The sequence below is a fragment of a genome, unplaced genomic scaffold (genome assembly GCF_019419815.1).
Source record: "Pyrus x bretschneideri cultivar Hongxiangsu unplaced genomic scaffold, Pyrus_bretschneideri_v1 Contig7, whole genome shotgun sequence".
Taxonomy (NCBI): Eukaryota; Viridiplantae; Streptophyta; class Magnoliopsida; order Rosales; family Rosaceae; genus Pyrus; species Pyrus x bretschneideri.
Window position 1 is genome coordinate 6,980,991 of NW_025999809.1, and position 19,695 is coordinate 7,000,685.

At 38.2% G+C, this 19,695-nt stretch overlaps 2 protein-coding genes across 5 annotated transcripts; one reads left to right on the forward strand and one right to left on the reverse strand.

Moving 5' to 3' along the window:
- Window positions 1–3,572: 3,572 nt before the first annotated feature.
- Window positions 3,573–4,750, forward strand: LOC103957324 (auxin-induced protein 22D). Its single transcript, XM_009369476.3, has 3 exons — window positions 3,573–3,950; window positions 4,057–4,314; window positions 4,425–4,750. The coding sequence occupies exons 1-3, from the start codon at window positions 3,763–3,765 to the stop codon at window positions 4,498–4,500; spliced, it is 522 nt and encodes a 173-aa protein (XP_009367751.2). The 5' UTR covers window positions 3,573–3,762; the 3' UTR covers window positions 4,501–4,750.
- Window positions 4,751–4,921: 171 nt separating this feature from the next.
- On the reverse strand, window positions 4,922–7,930 carry LOC103957325 (protein OSB2, chloroplastic-like). Of its 4 annotated transcripts, none has more exons than XM_009369477.3 (5): window positions 7,501–7,929; window positions 6,482–6,620; window positions 6,311–6,395; window positions 6,119–6,228; window positions 4,922–5,270 (listed from the first exon to the last, which is right to left on the reverse strand). In XM_009369477.3, exons 1-5 carry the CDS (start codon window positions 7,848–7,850, stop codon window positions 5,082–5,084), a joined length of 873 nt encoding a protein of 290 aa, XP_009367752.2. In that variant the 5' UTR covers window positions 7,851–7,929; the 3' UTR covers window positions 4,922–5,081. The 4 variants fall into 4 exon arrangements, with proteins under 4 accessions (XP_009367752.2, XP_048430202.1, XP_048430204.1 ...); XM_048574245.1 differs by having other exon boundaries at window positions 6,119–6,224; window positions 6,307–6,395; XM_048574247.1 differs by lacking the exon at window positions 4,922–5,270 and adding an exon at window positions 5,405–5,725 and having other exon boundaries at window positions 6,119–6,224; window positions 6,307–6,395; window positions 7,501–7,930.
- Between the last annotated feature and the right edge of the window lie 11,765 nt (window positions 7,931–19,695).

The following is a 19,695-nucleotide window of genomic DNA, read 5'->3' on the forward strand; positions in this document are numbered from 1 at the left end:
CTTTTGCATAAAGGGTCTGTATAGTAGTATATGTATATGTATATGTATGTATGTATATATTTATTGGATACGGGACATTTGTTTTTGACACACATTTTTGTGAGGCCCACTTCGTAATGTATTTCAACAACTAACCATCTTTCTTTTATTTCTTATCTCAAGATCATATTTACCAAAAATACCCAAATCCGAAACCATATGTGTCACATCCCGGCCCGGGCCCCCACCACATCCCAGGCCATGCCTCTACCGTAGCACGATATTGTCCGCTTTGTGCCCCTACCACACCTTCACGATTTTGTTTTTTTTTTTTGGAAACTCACACCAGAACTTCCCGGTGGGTCACCCATCCTAGGATTGCTCCCGCGCGAACTCGCTTAACTTCGGAGTTCCAATGGAACCCAAAGCCAGTGAGCTCCCAAAATGCCTCGTGTTAGGTAGAGATGAAAATATACATATAAGGCTTACATGATCCACTCCCATGGGCAATGTGGGATGTTACAATTCACCCCCCTTAGGGGCCTGACGTCCTCGTCGGCACACTTCTGGCCAGGGATTGGCTCTGATACCAAATTGTCACATCCCGTCCCGGGCCCCCACCACATCCCGGGCTCAACTCCATTGTAGCATGATATTGTCCTCTTTGGGCCCCGGCCATGCCCTCACGGTTTTGTTTCTGGGAACTCACGTGAGCAGAACTTTTCAGTGGGTCACCCATCCTGAGAATGCTCTGGCCCCTTTCTTGCTTAAATTCGGAGTTCCAATGGAACCCGAAGCCAGTGAGCTCCCAAAAGGCCTCGTGCTAGGTAGAGATGAAAATATACATATAAGGCTTACATGATCCACTCCCCTTGGCGATGTGAGATGTTACAATATGACTGATGGATTAAGTTTAGTGTTTATTTGTAGAATCTTATTCATCCATTTTCTTCACCACAAAGAAATATTTTAGTGGTTTTGGATTTGCTAATTGTTTGCAATGATGATTTATGAATGATGTACTAAAATATAGACTGTTTGTATCGTTGAAATACATTACAAAATAGGCCCTAAAAATGAATTTCAAAATGTGTGTCAAAAGCGTGAATCCCAAAATCCTAACTCTTTTTTTAGATCAATGCTAGGTAGACTAAATTTGCAAACTAAATGATGAGTCACCAATAAAAAAATAAACATGTTAATCAACATTTAAGTAATAATCGAATCATCAACCTTCATGTCATTTAATTTAGTCTTCCTAATATTACCCCTCTATACATCTATATATCAGTCATTGTGCAACCCCTAAAAAAACTGATATATGCAATAGATTCAACATTGGGAAGTAGCTAGGTATGGGAAAAAGATGATGAAGTTAAAATTAAACAACTTCGCAAATCAAATATCCATGTAAAATTTGTTGCTTCAGACACAAGACAAAGTTCTACTTTCTAATACATGTTTGTCATAAAATTAATTAGAATCATGAATTAGGTCTAGTTCTTGGAACTGTGCGAATAATTATATGCACGAATGTGGTCATTTTCATCATCTTATATTATATTTTCGTCTTCTTAAAAACGCTCAAATTGGATGATTAGAGAAGTGTTCAAAATTCACACCCATGCATATTGGCATCACATCTCATTTATTTCCTAAAGGTATAGAGATGTTATTATAGTGTAAGGATAAAATATACTTTTGTTTGTGGACTTGAACAGAGCTAAATTTTGTGTCAAGCAAAGAAAACATAGCTATATTGTTTAAAGTGTTATAACTTCTTTATTTGAGCTCAAATTTCCTTCATCTTAGATTAGATTACTTAACAAATCGTTCCAATAAAAAATTGATATATATTTCGTTAGAAAAGTTAACCATGTGTTTGTAATGTATTATATTGTGAATTAAAAAAACAATGATGTGTTTACACCGTCGTATTCGATTAGGAGTTTAAAATATTTTAAAAGAGTTTACAAATTTAAGTATTCAGTCAAAGATTTTAAATAAATCCATGGAAGTCCATGGGTATTGAATCAAAATTCTAAAGAAGTTCATAAAACTGCAAAGAAACTGGATATATTCAATCAGAATTTTAAAATTGTCCATAAAACTCTATGTGTATTCAATTAGGAATTGATTTAAAAGTATTTTGAAAAATTAAGGATTTTGATGGCTTTAGAATAATTTTACAGTGTATTATAAGTTTTAGGAAATCAGGTCTCTCTCCCTAAAATTTTAAATGAATTCACATGAAGTCTATGAAACTCCAATAGAACTCCATCAAACTTCAAGGACTCATGACTCTTTTAAAACCTTCAAAACCTCAATTGAGTATACCCCCTAATATTGTATTATATTGATGTATTAGTTTATGACAATCAACCATCAGAAATACGTTGGATTAGGAGAAATTTTTCATTGTGCTTAGAATGCTGGGTGTTACATCATGTTTCATTATACAAATGGTGAAATACTTATGTTAAAATACTAATAAATTAAAATATAAAAAATTTTCACTACTTATATAATAACACGTAATATAACACTTGTGTTTAGTGGGGTAAGGCAAAGAGTGAACGGGAAAGGTAAGCTGACCATACCACATGGAATCCCACATGTCATGTAACACAGCCAATTAAATCTCCGGTCCCACTTATCTCAGCCCACATGGCCATGCCTACCCAATGCACAACAGTCACGTGGGACCGTATGGTAGTCACATGGGCTGTTTTCTTCCGCTCCATCCTCCTGATCCAAGGGCGCTGTATGAACAGTTCCAAAGCCTACCCTAACTGCCGATCACAGCCGTCCATTATTGGTCCACGGTCTTCAATAGCATCGGCAATGGTTGTCCCTACTTTGTCCCCTTAAATCGGGCACCAAACTGCACGGTGTTCCTCATGTGAGTAGCATCCATATCTTCACTTGTCTAACCTAAATCAAGAACTCAATCACACCACCCACAACCAATCAATAAAAGAAATGATTTTGCATATCGAAATTATAATAAAATGAGGAGATATGTTTAGGTCATTTACGCGAAGGGAGAAACTTATAGCAGACATGTGTTAGATCTCAAATGCATTAACAATTTATAGTCAAATATTTACGTATAAACAAGTTTATCAAACATTAGTTTTAAAAATAACTCATATGAACAAACTGTGTAGTAGTCACTCACGTTTTCTTCTTCATCACTTATTCTCTTGTTTATATTTTTCGACTCTTTTAATTTATTTATTCAATCCAATAACTGAAATAAAAAGAAGAGTGGAGAGGGAGCAAAATCTGTTCTTCAAATTTCACTTTTTTTAGAGATGTGGTTTGGAATGTTATTTACGAAAGTGGTTTGTATAGCAATATTACAAATCAAGTAATCGACGGTAGAGCGCGTAGGCCCCGCTTTGAAATTCCGGTATGTCCAATTGTCCACCTGTGGTGGTTGGTCACTGAACTAACGCGTGGGGGACAAGCATGTGATATTACCATTTATCAAATAATGAGTGAATCTCATGCTGCCATGCACCATGAAAGGATAAAAATCACCTAAGATTTTATATTATCTGTCTCACAATATTCACACAACACATCCTATAAAAGTTTTGAATGCCATCACATCTTCCACCTCAAGGAAAACAAATCGTACTTCAACTCCACCTGACTGAAACGTTCAAAATCTCTCACAACAAACCCTAAACACACCTTTCTGTTTATCTATTATCCTTCTGCAAATCAGTCTGCAATCTGCAAAAGCATCAGGGTTTATTTAGCAAAGTGATTAAGATGGAAGACCAGCTAAATTTCAAGGCAACTGAGCTAAGATTAGGGTTGCCTGGAAGCTCTGAAGAGCATGAGAACAAAAAAGCAGCAACGTCTCCTCCTATAGCCAAGAATAACAAGAGGGCTTCGCCGGATTCAGCGGCTGAGGAGTGCAGTACAAGTACTAATCTCATAGATGCCCCTCCCACCAAGTAAGCAATGTTCATATATGGACTATGAGTTTTATGTTAATAAATGATTATGAAGGTTTGGTTAACTGGTTATGTTGCTAATTTATGATTGAATAAATGTGTGCAGGACACAGGTAGTAGGGTGGCCTCCAATCAGATCTTACAGGAAAAACAGTTTGCAACTGCGAGAGGCGTACGTGAAAGTAAGTGTCGACGGAGCTCCTTATCTGAGGAAGATTGATCTCAAGGTTTACAATAGCTACCCGGAACTCATCAAGGCCTTAGAGAAGATGTTCAACCTAGCCAATATTAATGGATCCGATTTTGCTCCGACTTATGAAGACAAAGACGGTGACTGGATGCTTGTTGGAGATGTGCCATGGAAGTAAGTTCACTATTTTCGATTAAATCTCTATTTCTTATCGGTATTCAGATAATCCGTTCGATCTCTGAAAAAACTCGCATCTAATGACTCTTCTTATGTTTTGGTTGCAGTATGTTTGTTTCTTCCTGCAAACGGCTGAGAATCATGAAGGGATCTGAAGCCAGAGGATTGAGTACTTGTTTCTGAAGGCATGCAGTAAGACGGATGAATATATACATTAAGGAGACACTTAAAACTCCTTAAAACTACAGGAAAATACACAGATACATGTAGCTCAGAGAATACATTTTCATTTTTTCGATGTTTGCTTAAAGAACAATTAAGGTACTGGAACAAGAAACTTAGCTGAGATCCAAATTGTACAGAGACGGTGAAATGTTCCATTTGTCCTAATAATATTTTATATATATATATATATATAATTGTTTGAGCTCCACTTTTCAGACTTTTCGTTAATGGCAATTTTCATTAATTGTTTGAGCTCTACTGTACCGTTCTTCCATCGTTATCGTTAGATCGATGCTTTCTGGTGTTCCTGTAATTAAACTCGTATGATGTCCGAAGCCAAAAATCGAAATTGTAATGTTATTGCCAAGTTCCAGAAGAATGAAGAGCAAACAAATCACCAGCATATCATATAAATTGCAAACCTAGGATACAAACTATAGAAACAAAGCCGAATTGTTCAGTATCTCCACCAAAAATTGATGGACGATACACAAATTAGTCCTTGAACTCTGGTTTCCTACAGCTAGCACCGCAATCACTTAGAAAGGCGAAAAACTATCACCGGCAAATATATTTGTATGCATGTTATGATCTTGGTCAGTAAGGGTCCCCATTCTTGTATCCAGAATAGCAAGTTGGGACTTCACCCACGGCGGATTGTTCCGGCCTTCAATCCACAAGGCTTCTCCAGTATCTTTATGCTTAAAATCGGGATATTTTGGGTTCCTCTGAAAATCATAAAACAAAACCGAATAAACATGCGTGAGTTTGTTCACATATTCTTATCGGAAATCTGAACAAACAGCAGATGACATGAAATGAAAATTTTACAGGTGCACATACGGCATTCACCAAGCATGAATAAAAAATCTAAAAATTCCATTCAACCATTTCTATTTCAACATTGATTCTCGACATGTCTAGAGACAGTGTATAACATATCATCACATCTCATCCATTATAGTTTTCTTTCTATTTTGTAGTATAATGCTAGTTCTTAGGCACTGTAATTTCAAAATTTGGTTTGATATTTTAGGTGGGGAAAAATCTTCATGCATTTAATGTAGGGCCAAATAAAAAAACACAGTTTCTTCTCATCATTGCAGCACCAGCAGCGATTTTGCATTTGTGCATGCACAGAGGATCAGGGCCAGCCCTGGACAGCTGCAACCGGTGCTTGCACCTGTTTAGGGCCCCCAAAAATTCAGATACTCTATAATCATATATCTACCAAAATCGTTTATATAGGACCTCAAATCAAGGCTATTTTCTAGGGCCTACATATGCATAAGAGGAATCACTTTTTATGTTTCCAAGCTTTTGTAATGTTCGTTCTTTGGCTCCTTTATCCCTATTGAAGTTCATTTTTATTAACCAAACAAAAGGAAAGCCCATAGAGACAAACAACGAAGGGAATCACCGTTGTTTACATGTATAAGTAAACATATGAAAGTATTTTTTTAACTACTGTCAATTGGAACTACTTATCAGGGCCGGCCTTGCATAGGATGCACACCTACGCTCAAGAATGAAAGAATGCATCTTGTCAGACTTATATTGTGATTGAATAAAGTACCTTGGTCTTCCTATTATCCCACCATTCAACTGGATTAGCAAAGAAGGCTTGCCATAATTCTTGTGTGGTTTCCGTTATGTTCTTTGTAGCATTGTTGCCAAGATTTCTACCTGGAAGAAAAGAATAACAGTAATAAGAACGAATGCTATCCCTGCTCTAATCAAAACTCACGTTACTGAAGGTACGACTTGCCTGCTGTAAATGAATCAGAGTCGTGATCTTTCAAAGCCGGCGATGAAAAGCCCTTTTCAACAAAATTCAGTTGCTGAACAACTACCTGCATGAGATTTAGGGACAAATTCATTTTCTAAACAAACAAACAGTAGACTTCACTACAACTAGAAAGACGAGAAGCCAAAAAACCTTATAGTAGGTCTGCTGCTTCCCTTCATCGGTTTCAACAGAATCTGATATCAGACGGCCCGTTACATATATTTGTTGGCCTTTCTCTACATGCTGAAAAGCAACATGTGCTAGCTCATCCCAAAATGTCAGATTAATCCTGAAAGAAAAAGAAACCCAATTTTCATATTTAAATGTCTCCTACAGTCCTTATACCCACAGTAACGTTTACAATTTTACTAAAGTTGGATTACCTGAAAATCTTCGAAAATATGCGCAATTAGAAACGGTTAAAAACTTTACAAACAATAAAGGCCCCCAAAACTGGGGTTTATATATGATTCATTGTCTGTTTAGTGTCTACCAAGTTTTGTTTTTGTTTAAAACTTTGTAACCAGTTCTATTTGTGCATATTTTGCGAAGAACTTTGTGATGCAAAACAACTATTTAACGTTTCACATTGTCTCTAACAAAAAATATGCGAAATTAGAAACGGTTAAAAACTTTACAAACAATAACGGCACCCCAAAACTGGGGTTTATATACGATTCATTGTCTGTTTAGTGTCTACCAAGTTTTGTTTTTGTTTAAAACTTTGTAACCAGTTCTATTTGTGCATATTTTGCAAAGAACTTTGTGATGCAAAACAACTATTTAACGTTTCACATTGTCTCTAACAAAAAATATACGCAATTAGAAACAGTTAAAAACTTTACAAACAATAACGGCACCCCAAAACTGGGGTTTATATACGATTCATTATCTGTTTAGTGTCTACCAAGTTTTGTGTTTGTTTAAAACTTTGTAACTAGTTCTATTTGTGCATAATTTGCGAAGAACTTTGTGATGGGAAATAACTATTTAACGTTTCCATTGTCTCTAACAAAAAATATGATTAAATCAGAGCAAAACCACACTAATTGAAAGCATCAGAGTGAAACAACTAAGCATCAATCATCAAAATTTAAAATCTTGAAAGGATACCATCAACTGTAAAATATGAATAAACCCGAAAAATAGATAAATTTAAGAATTATTACCAAGAGGTGTCGGTGGCGGACTTCTTAACGGCGAGGCGGGTCCAAGCGAGGACCTTTCCGGAGGGGAGGTGCTTAATTTCGACGGGAAGACCGACGACGCCGATGAGGTGCACCGTATTGCACAGCTCCTTCTTCCACTGAACCTCCGCCGGTCTAGAGTACGCTATCGGCACCTGAATGCTGCTCCCGTTGCCGTTGTACTGGTCTCTACTGTACTCCATCGAGCATTTGAGATTGAAACGGCGCCGTGCGAAGGCCAAGTGGTTGGTGGATGGGAAAAAGGTGGGAACTTGGGGGTTTGCGAGGAAGGTTGGGCTTGTTGCTGCCGGAATTGCTCGCTTCAACGCCATTGCTCTCGGTGGTTTCTTGGGGGAGGAAAGGCGCCAAACTCCGCCGTTGCCGGATAATGCTACTAAGACTTGGACTACGTTTCATCTAAACTTTTCAAAGGATTATCGGAAGGTTTTGGGCCGCATGAACTCAAACTCCTCTTGGATCGGGCCCAAACTAATAACGGAAATGTCATGGGCTTAGTGTCCATGGTACAATCGTATATTATTGGTCGTCTGCTGAAGTGCATTTTAACCCTTCCCCATTAGAATGAGTCATTGATTCTACATGTTAACGAGTTTCAGTTTATCATACCAATATCATGAGAGATTTTTTAACGCATCACGAACAGAGATGGTACATCAAATATCATTATATTAGTGGAAGAAGGCTTTTTTCTTTTTATTTTTTATTATTTTTTATTTTTTTAAAGTATCCCTCTACTTGTATAATGACATTTGTCGTATGTGCCTTGTTTCTGACACACTGAAAAATCTCACCATTACCATGCACCCAATCTTGATGTTGATAAAAACCGGATATTGACTATGCAGAACTGACCGTCTAGTTTGGTATGACGATTGTTTTGCTTTTCCTTACATGTGAAATTCATAGCATTACAATTTTTTTTTTAAAAAAAAAAAAAAAAAAAAAAAAAAAAAAAAAAAAAAAGAAGAAGAAGAAGAAAACTCAAGTGACATAGTAATAGTATTGTTTTTTCCAATTTACTCTATTTGTTTCTTCTTTACAATGTCAAGACGAACAATTGGTCTTGAGTCAGGTCATGGGCCAGAGCATTTTTGATTGATGCCTTAAATTGACAATAAGCACTAGTTACAGTTGGATTGCTACATAGTCTTCAAATTTAAATTGATTTAACGACATTAATGTGACGGTAAGTAAAAATACTCTCTTCCATCTTGATCTTGATGAATATTTCTTGAGTGAAAATTAGGGTTTTAATCAAATCAAGTGCCATCATAATCCTCAAAATCAAATGTCAATTCAGCTGATCAATTTGAAGAACAAATCAAATAAAATAAATCATTCATAAGCAGAAAAGGAGAAACTAAAAGAAAATTGTGGTCCGGCCAGTCGATATGTACCTACTCTACCACTAGTTAAGGTATGGCTGTGGGCTGCCATGGGAGCGTAAATGGGCAGGTTTTTACACTCCTACAGTTAATAACAGCACCAGTTGAACTTGTAGTATTAGTTATCTTTACCGCTCTTGTACGAATGTTGCAGTACATGATGATATTGTATCCCTTCACAGTTAGGTAGATGATATCTGCATTATTCGGGCCGAGAGCTAGCAGCTTAATCTCGTACAAGCTCCATCTGCGTAGTACGTCACTAACCAATTTATCTTCTGAAGCGAGTTTACCTAGAGGAAACATGGGATACGCTAATGCGCTCGTTGAATTTATGGTCCTTTCCTGCTAAAGGAATCAAGTTTAAGAAAATGACAATGCTTGTCGTCCTCAACAACAGTACCTATAGTACTAGTAGCAGTAGTACCAGCGTTGTTGTTAAACAGATCCAACCCGATAAGAAAGCCGGAACTAGTCGACCAATACAACACTCCATTGAAAGCAAAGCCATGAAAAGTGTCATCGAAATTAATGTTTGGCGAGCATGGTACAACTGAATCTTTCCATTCATCAGTTCAGAAAAGATCTGCACGCGAAATCGTTGAAGTATAGCTCTGCAGCTGCTTTGAATCGAAGCAAGGATGACTGGAATTCAAGTGGTTGGCAGATATACGTATAACTAGCTATTCTGCAGAGACAATGTATAGCATGTGATATCCCACATCGCCCAGGAGAGTGATCCTTAAATGTATATTCCCATCCCTACCTAGCACGAGGCCTTTTGGGAGCTCACTGGCTTCGGGTTCCATGAGAACTCCGAAGTTAAGCGAGTAGCGCGCGAGAGCATTCCCAGGATGGGTGACCCATCGGGAAGTTCTCGTGTGAGTTCCCAGAAACAAAACCGTGAGGGCGTGGTCGGAGCCCAAAGCGGACAATATCGAGCTACGGTGGTGGAGCGGGCTCGGGTTGTGGTGGGGGCTCGGGCCGGGATGTGACATAGCCCACATAAGAAACTTCTTATATAAAAAAGAAATACAATGGGGAATAGGAAACATCCAGTTTTGTTTGCTTGCCCTAAAAATTCAACTACTAGGGTTAGGATTATCTACTTCCAGTTTTGTTTGCGTTGGGATTCTTACTTGATTCTTTCCTATTACTTACTGCATATAAAACTTCGGCCAAGCAAACAACACAGCCCAAATTCCTTTCTTCAATCTTCGCTCCGCAGATTTGGTTTCTGTCACCATGAAGGTCTTAGAATTTGAACTATTTGATGGTGTATTTGCAGCAATTTAATACAGAGAGGAAGAAGATTTAGAAAGAGAGAGAGAGAGTGCTTAGAATTTCAGAGAGAGCTAGAATGCTCTTCTGCGTGTGCTCATTTCATCACATCAGCATTTACATAACCGTTAGAGTGGGAGAGAATCTAGGAGAGCCTATAAGCTCATCCAACCATTCATTACAAGACCCTATGAGATCTTGACACTTGCTCACATTTGACCTACTACAAATTGATCTAATCTCAGCCCTTGATCACTAACAACTCTAATTACTCAAACTAACAACTTGCTACAAACAATGAAATGATAGTTTAGACCTTAATCAACCAACACTAACTTCTAAGGTCTTGACTGAAATTACTCCAAGCTTTTCCCTCAAAGCACAAAATTTGTCTTTAGCAAACGCCTTGGTGAAGATGTCTACCAATTGCTCCTCATTCCTGCAGAATTGTAAATCAATTAATTCCTTCTTGGATTGCATCCTTGATGAAATGGAATTTCCTCTTGATATGTTTAGACCTCTGATGAAATACAGAGTTCTTTGACATTGCAATTGCAGATGTGTTGTCACACATCAAGGGGGTTAATTCAATCAGTTCTTCACCAAAATCATGCGGCACAAATCTCAGCCATATGGCTTGAGCAGTAACTTCAGAAGCACTCATATACTCAGCTTCTACAGTTGAGATTGCAACACTTTGTTACTTTATAGAGGCCCAAGAGAGAACACCACTGCCAAAGCTAAAAGCATAACTTGATGTGGATTTCATGTCATTTTCATCCCAACTCCAGTCACTGTCACAGAAACCTATAAGCAAGGCTGCATTTCCTTTCTTATACTTGATTCCATAATCCACAGTTCCTTGCACATATCTTAGGATCCTCTTGGCAGTGCTAAGATGCTTGGTAGAGATACAGTGCATTATTTGGCATTCTTTTATATAATTCCTTATATGCAGCCTCAGTCCCATCATCTTTTCTTAGCTTATCAGTGGGAGGTAGAGGAATTGAGACAAATTTGCAATTCTTCAATCCAAACTTGTCAATCAAACTCTATGAATATTTCTTTTGTTGAATGAATATGCTCCCTTCTTGTTGAATAACTCTAATTCCCAGGAAATGATGCAATAGTCTTAAGTCTCTCATCTCATACTTACTCATCATGTCGCATTTGAAATCTTCAATCATCTATGAACAATTTCCAGTGTAGAAAATGTCATCCACGTATATTGAAACAATTAAAGTTCCTTGTCCTTCCTTATACTTCACATATAGAGTAGCTTCACTTGGACTCTTTGTAAACCCACACTGCATCAAGTTGGTGTCAATATTGCTATACCAAGCTCTGGGAGGTTGCTTCAATCCATGCAAGGCTTTCTTTAGCTTGTATACCTTGTGTTCTTTTCCCTTTGACAAGATACCCATCTGGTTGATCATACACTTCTTCTTCAATGATCCCATTTAGAAAAGCAGACTTCACATCTAACTGGAATATTTTCCACCCTTTCTGTGCTGCCAAAGCAATAAGAGTCCTTATAGTGTCCAATCTAGCCACTGGTGCAAAAGTTTCATCGAAATCGATTCTAGGCTTTTGAGTGTAACCTTTGGCAACTAATCTTGCCTTGTGTTTCTGTATAGTGCCATCCAGATTTAGCTTGGTCTTAAAAATCCACTTTACTCCAACAATGGGTTTATCATTTGGTCTATCAACCAATTTCCAAGTACCATTCTTCTCAATCATGGAGATCTCATCCTCCATTGCTTTTTTCCAAGCTTGATCTTGAGAAACTTCATTATAGTTTTCAGGGTCAATGACGCTAAGTTTACACTAAGCAAACACTTCATTCAAATTTCTCTACTTCCTTGGTGTGTTGTCATAAGTATATGTGAATTTGATCTCACTCTCCACATTCACAGCATTAGAAACATCACTGTGTACACTAGTAACACACTTATCACCTGTGTTTGGACAGTTTGACTCAGAAGAACCAATGTTAGAGTCCTCACATACACCATTTTCAATCTCATTTATTCTTGCACCTTCATTAGCTTTTGAATAGGGCAGAGGGATATGCACTGTCTCCATATTCTCCCAATTGAGCATTGCATCTTCATAAAAAATGACACTTCTGGAAACAATGATCTTGTTGCTTTTCAGATCATACACTCTATAGCCCTTCTCTCTTGTCCCATATCCAACAAATACAAATTTCTGTCCAGTTTCATCCAGTTTCTGCCTTAACTGAGTTGGCACATGAGTGTAGCACATGGAACCAAAAATTCTCAAGTGCTTTACTCTTGGTTTTCTACCACAAAACTCTTCAAAGGGAGTCTTGTTCTCCAATGCTTTTGTAGGACACCTATTAAGTAGGTAGATAGCAGTGTGAACTGCTTCACCCCAGAACTTGAGTGGTAGCTTCTTTTCATAGAGCATGGTTCTTGCCATCTCTACAAAGGTACAATTTTTCCTCTTAGCAATGCCATTTTACTGGGGAGAATAAGTGACACGCTCCGATCCCGATATTCCCCTTAAACCCATTAACCCTAAACCTGGATCTAAGCCTAAACCTGATTGACCCGGTCCGACCTGAACTCGTGACCCATTGACTTTGACCGTTGACTTTTTGGGTTTCGTGTGGGACCTTACCTAGGCTAATTTCAACTTCATGAACTCATTTCTGAAGTCCGTTTTCCCAAATTCAATCATTTGAGTAGAGTTTGACTAAATGTACCCTTTATGTGCTTAGGAGCAATTAATTGTGGTGTCTTCGTCTTCGCTAGTTGTGTGGCTCTTCGGCAACTAAGTATTGTGAGTGGACCCCTTCTAAAAATGCATGTTTTGATAGTAGAAATGCATACATGAAAAGCATAATTTGATGACTATTTAATGAAACGTTTTATGAGATAACATGTTTACTGAGGCTAGTTTGAATTATTACTATTTTTCCTATAACCCGTGTTCTTATAGAATATCTGATGGATGACGATATGATATTTAGAACATGTTTAGAACACCTCCTTATAATATAGATGATGGATGACTTTATACTATGAAGTTGCTTTTCAATATATGTATGTTCAATGGTGTTGTATTTACCTAGTGGTCCTTATTCCACTCCAGGATGTATGGATAGATTCTGGTCCGTCCTGGGTGACGGTTTGGTGTTAGCATTGTCACGCCTTGGCCCTGAAATATTTATTTTTGGGAAATAGTTCCAATGATAGGTCCAATTCAATTCTCCTATTTGATTTATTAAACGTTCACACAATTTATAACTAGAATTTAAATATACAAAACATAAGATTTCCCTTTTATAATAAAATTTCAGACTTCTTACTTAGTTCAATTTCTCAATCAAAGCTTTGTCTTGTTTATTTAATCTCACTTATTGTATGGATGCATCTAACGTCTCGTTAGACTGTCTACGTACCCTAAACAGGGATCAAGCCATTCGTAATTCACATTTCCAAAAATTCAAACCAAAACCAAATCTATTCATTTAATCCAACATATACCACAATCGTATTAATATTCAAACAACAGCAGTTAGGTCTCAAAAGCATAATTAGAATAACGAAATTCGCATAAAAACACAATATCGGCTCCTTGGCCGTGCGCTGCCGCACCCGTCGCCGCCAATGGCCTCGCCTGAAAATTCAACTATTTCTAAAAATTTCCAAATTTTAAAAAATGAAAATCTCAAAGATTAGAGCAAACTTTATACCTGCGGCCAAGTCTAATTTGGCCTGGAAATGCTCCAATTTGCCTTGAATCCGCCGGAAACCGTATAAATGGGTGGCCTCGATTCGTCACCTCCGGTGCTCCGCCACCCCTACAATTGTTTGGGCTTTGTTCCAAACCTCTAGGGGAGTCTATTGGTGGTAGTAATTTGATGGAATTGTTTCAGAATTGGGGAATTCAAGACACAGCCCATCACACCCACCGGTGCGGGTTACACTAAATCAAAGCCAATTCCCGAATATTTTAAGTTGAAATTGGAAGAAAGAGAGTCACTGAGTCGAGTGAAGGAGGTGGAGATGTCCAACTCGTCAGAAAAACGCCAAAATTGGTGTCGGACCTTGGTATCTCAGACCGGGTCACGTGGGTCAAAGAGGAGACCTCGTTTCCTTCTCTCCTTCTCCCCTTCTCCCCCTCCTCATTTCCCTCATTTCATTCTTTTCTGATTGGGCCTTGCCTAATTCCTTCTCTCACAAACCGCCACGTGGCTCCACTCCTATCTGCTCCAGAAGATCTGGAGTCTTCTAGAAATTGGTCAAATGACCATTTCACCCTTTTCTTTGCTCGTTTATATCTTTTTCATTATAACTCCGTTTCACGAATGGTTTGGGCCCACGTGTTCGTGAGGTCGAGCTCTATTCACAAATATAAATTGTGACCTCAAAAGGTCTACGTATTTTAAATAATTAATGTCCAAACTTTAAACCTCGTAACGAGTATAATTTAAAACTAAACTTCTATGAATTAATATAAATTCTCAATTCTTTTCACATATTCATAATTATGAATATCCAATTCATATATTTAAATTTTTTGGGGTATTACAGGCATAGGGCTTGTAGTGTGTTTCCTCTGGCTATTAGCACATGGACGGGTAGCCAGAATGGAGTATGGAGTGTATTTTCCTCTGACTGTCTGCTCAGAGACAGGGGAGCTGGGATGGGGCCTGGGGGTTATCGGACATTCACTAATGATTATTATATATACAAGTTATGATTGAGACATGCATTGTCATATCTTGGCCTGGGCCTCCACCACATCCCGGGCTCGACTCCACCGTATCACAATATTATCCGCTTTGGGTCCTGACCACACCCTCACGATTTTGTTTATGGTAACTCACATGAGAACTTCCCAGTGGGTCACCCATCTTGAAATTGCTCTCGCGCGAACTTGCTTAACTTCGGAGTTTCTACGGAACCCGAAGCCAATGAGCTCCCAAAAGGTCTCGTGCTAGGTAAAGATAGGAATATACATATAAGGCTCATAGGATCCACTCCCTTGAGCGATGTGGGATGTTACAATCCACCCCTCTTAGGGGCTCGACATCCTCGTCGGCACACTCGATTAGGGTTTGGCTTTGATACTAAATTGTCACATCCTGGCCCGGGCTCTCACCACCTCCCGAGCTCGACTCCATCGTAGCACGATATTATCCAATTTGGGCCCCGACCACACCCTCACTGTTTTGTTTATGGGAACTCACCCGAGAACTTTCCAGTGGGTCACCTATCCTGTGATTGCTCTTGCGCGAACTCACTTAACTTCGGAGTTTCTACGAAAACCGAAGCCAGTAAGCTCCCAAAAGGCCTCGTGCTAGGTATAGATGAGAATATACAAATAAGGCTTACATGATCCACTCCCTTGGGTAATGTGAGATGTTACAATAAACAACAATGAGTTGCTTTTCAATACCAATATCTTCCCAAAACTTCTCAAATTCCAGAGATGTATACTCTCTTCCCCAGTCACTTCTGAGCTTCTTCAACTTGTGACCAGTTTGTAGTTCAACCATAGCCTTGAACATTTTAAAAATTCTGAATACCTCATACTTATACTTCAACAAATAGTACTTCAAGAAATAGACCCAGCACATCTTTGACTTGTCATTGATGAAGGTAAGGAAGTATTTGCTGCCACCAAGAGTCTCACTCATGGGTCCACACACATCTGTGTGTACAAGTTCTAGTGGAAATGTTGCCTTCCATCTTTGTTCTTTGTTGAAGGCTTTTCTGTGAGCCTTTCCAGTAGCACACCATTCTCACACCTAATTATATTCTTTTACGTAGGGCAGACCATACACCATGCACCTTTCTTGTAGCAATCTCAAACTGTCATAGTTCAAATGCCCAAATCTTCTGTGCCAATTCCATGTATTTCCTTCAATAGTTGCTGTATTTGCTACAACGTGATCCACATATTCAAACATTAGAGGAAAACATCTATTGCCCTTCATTTTCACATTGGCAACATGATCTTGCAGTTCTCTGTCATCAAATATGCAAGCCATGAAATCACCAAATACCAGGCAATACTTATGTTCAACCATTTGACCCACACTGAGAAAGTTCTCATCTAAGCCACGTACAATCATGACTTCTGGTATGAACCTTGTTCCTCTCTTAGTCTCCACAACTAGAGTCCCTTTGCCAATTGAATCAACTAGGTCTTATGTGCCCATTTTCACCTTGCACCTTATGCTCCTATCAATGTTGATAAGTAGTGATTCAGTATTAGTCATATGGTTATTGCAACCATTGTCTAGATACCAAACACCGCTTCTTTCTTGCACAGAGGCCTTATAACAAGAATAAAACATCATTGCATTGTCCTGAACATGGTTCAAATAGTTTGCAGTATGAGTTTTCTTGGGCTGATGGCAATCTGTCACTACATGTCCAAATCTGTTGCAGTTATGGCATTTAGGTTTTCCCTTAAACCAACATTCTCCAAGGTGAGCTTTATCACAGATTTTTCACTTTTGTTTGATACCTTCAGTGATCTCACACACTGTCGCAGTCTGGTGAGTTTTGTTTTCCCATTTCTTATGCTTAGACTTCCAATTTTTCTTTCCCTTATTGTGATTTCCCTGAGCCAATAACCTATTTTGTGGTTTTGACCCAAGACTCATGCTAGAGAATGCATGCCCAGAGCTTGCATCATCATCATCATGTCTACTAAGCCTAAGTTCATAGATCTTAAGAGATCCAACTACCTCTTGTACAATCACAATATTCAAATAAGAAGTTTTGTCAATCACAACATAGATTGGATCATATTTACTAGACAAACTAATCAAAACCTTTTGAACTTCTCTTTGATGAGTAAGGTTCTCACCATAAGATTTCATTTGATTAATTAATTCAAATAGTCTAGTAAGATAGACAGATAGAGATTCATTTTCTTTCATCCTCATATACTCAAATTCACGACGTAAGCTTTGAAGTTTGATAGACCTTGCCTGTTCATCGTCACGAAATTCCTCTTGGAGTAGATCCCAGGCACCCTTGGATGTCTCTTGATTCACAATCCGAGGGAAGATCTCCTTAGAAACTGTACTTTGAATAATTCCCAGTGCTTTAGCATCTTTCATGAATTCCATGTGAGCGATAAACACATTGTCGTCTCCTTCATCATCATCCGATGGGGATGAGTCTTCCTCGCCTTTCTCCTTCTTTCTTTTCCCTTTTTCCCTCTTCTTCTTTGACTCTGGAGCAACAATCCATTTGTCTACCAGTTTCCAAATCCCATATGATTTGAAAATGGTGACCATTCTCACCTTCCAAAACTCGAACTCCGTTCCATAAAAAACGGGAGCTCGTAAATCGTTGCTTCCAGACCCAGCCATTTCAACTTGAATCAGAATGAAATTGAGAGTTTTCTCATTGGATTCTCTAGCACAATTTCACATAAATCAACGCCCAGTCCGAAATTGAACCTAGACTCTTAATACCATGTTAGAATCTGAACTATTTGATGGTGTATTTGTAGCAATTTAATACAGAGAGGAAGAAGATTTAGAGAAAGAGAGTGCTCATAATTTCAGAGAAAGCTAGAATGCTCTTCTGCATATGCTCATTTCATCACATCAACATTTACATAACCGTTAGAGTGGGAGAGAATCTAGGAGAGCCTATGAGCTCATCCAACCATTCATTACAAGAGCCTATGAGATCTTGATACTTGCTCACATTTGAGCCTACTACAAATTGATCTAATCTCAGCCCTTGATCACTAACAACTCTAATTACTCAAACTAACAATTTGCTACAAACAATGAAATGACAATTTAGACCTTAATCAACCAACAGAAGGGTGGCGAATACACTTGTAAAGTGTCAAAATTAGTGCAAAGAATACCATCAGATGCCTTTAATGATCTCCCTGACGTTTGTAAAGAATACCATCAGATGCCTTATGTCACCATGAAGGGTGGCGAATACGCTTGTGAAGAAAACCTTTGATCTTCCTAACGTTTTACTAGTACTGGTTAAAAGTCTTTGTCTTCTCCCTTGGAAATGCATTGTTCAATGAAAATCCACGTCCAAGCATTGGTTGGCTCTCCTCGTCAATAATAATTATCTACATCTCTGAGGCCAGGGACGTACTGCCTTGTATTCCAGACACATTGAAAAATCTCTCGTACTTTAGGGTCTGGTGCCACAACCAAAATATGGCGCATAAGTGAGTTTTTTACCATGTTTGAGTTTTCAAAATTCAAGGCACACACGTTCTTTATAAGTTTCTTCCCTTTCTTTCAAGCCAAAGAAGAAGTGCCATGATTAATGACTTGAATACACACAAGAATTACACGAAGAAAATTTTTAAGAAGACTGTATTTGATCTAAAGAACTTTTATAATAGAGATGAGACCTTCTTATGTTGTGGATCCTACCTCCTTCTATGAGATGAGAGGTTCTTGAGTACGACACCTGGATTGAAGTTGTTGTGAAAGGGGGTTGAGATCAAAAGTGGATAGGTTAGCATGACAAATAAATGGTGGGGTAGGTTAGTTGTTTATGTGTCTTGGGCTGTGCAGATGAGCAGGTACGGTCTGCGGATTGGAGATATGATTTTGGATCTGGTCTCCCATCCACCGCCCAAGAAACCAACATGCACGATTAAAGTTACGGGTCATTTTTTGGCCACTTACTTATATACCCACTTATTCGAACTTTTTTTTCTTCATATAATTGAATTTTTGGAATTGGAAAGTACATAAATTTTTTCATGGGACTACATTTGTGATACATCGTGCATCCACAACCATATTGATGATGAATTCCATTTTTGTGTTTGGTATATGATTTCCGGCCACTGCTTATATTATTACTGAAAATCAATCAATTCCCAGTCACTAACATTTGGAAGAACAAATCAATTCACTAATAACCAAAAAAAGGAAAATGAAGAACTCAATTGTGTAAATTGAAAACTCAACATTGCTATTACAAGAATTGCAAATCCTTATGTGCTCCACAATATTCTCTTATGCCCCAACAATTAAAGAATCTTGAATAATGTTATTCATATCATGTTTTTGTACCACATTTTCATACCACCTTAAGTGACATTTGATGTGGACAGCCACATCATTTGAATTAACTAGATTTTTAAATTTAGTTCATTATTTAATAAACTAATAATTAAGAAAAACTAATTAATTAAATGATGATTGTGGTATATGAGGAGTCTTTCTCCTTTATTTCCTTGGGTTTTGCAAAATTTTCAAATGATATGGCTGTCCACATCAGATGCCACCTAAGATGGTATAAAAATATGGTATTGTTGACTACAAAAATTACAGAACCTACGTGGCTCGCAGGCCGAATAACTAATGAGCTAACTAATGTCCTTCGGTTGAATGCAGGGCGTGCCAACTCGTCGGCCGAGCTCGGCCGAGGAGTAAAATTTGATGCGATCGCGTTGAGCGCGCTGTTGACTTCTGTATCTTGCGATTACGACCGAGTAA

What these genes read in the sequence shown, in the direction of transcription:
- LOC103957324 (XM_009369476.3), top strand. Translation starts at nt 3,763, where the DNA reads ATGGAAGACCAGCTAAATTTCAAGGCAACTGAGCTAAGATTAGGGTTG. An exon ending in ATAGATGCCCCTCCCACCAA is followed by an intron (nt 3,951 to 4,056) that starts GTAAGCAATGTT and finishes AAATGTGTGCAG; the next exon opens with GACACAGGTAGTAGGGTGGC. An exon ending in GTTGGAGATGTGCCATGGAA is followed by an intron (nt 4,315 to 4,424) that starts GTAAGTTCACTA and finishes TTTTGGTTGCAG; the next exon opens with TATGTTTGTTTCTTCCTGCA.
- LOC103957325 (XM_009369477.3), bottom strand. Translation starts at nt 7,850, where the DNA reads ATGGCGTTGAAGCGAGCAATTCCGGCAGCAACAAGCCCAACCTTCCTC. An exon ending in TCCGCCACCGACACCTCTTG is followed by an intron (nt 6,621 to 7,500) that starts GTAATAATTCTT and finishes TTTTTCTTTCAG; the next exon opens with GATTAATCTGACATTTTGGG. An exon ending in GGGATAATAGGAAGACCAAG is followed by an intron (nt 5,271 to 6,118) that starts GTACTTTATTCA and finishes TATGATTTTCAG; the next exon opens with AGGAACCCAAAATATCCCGA.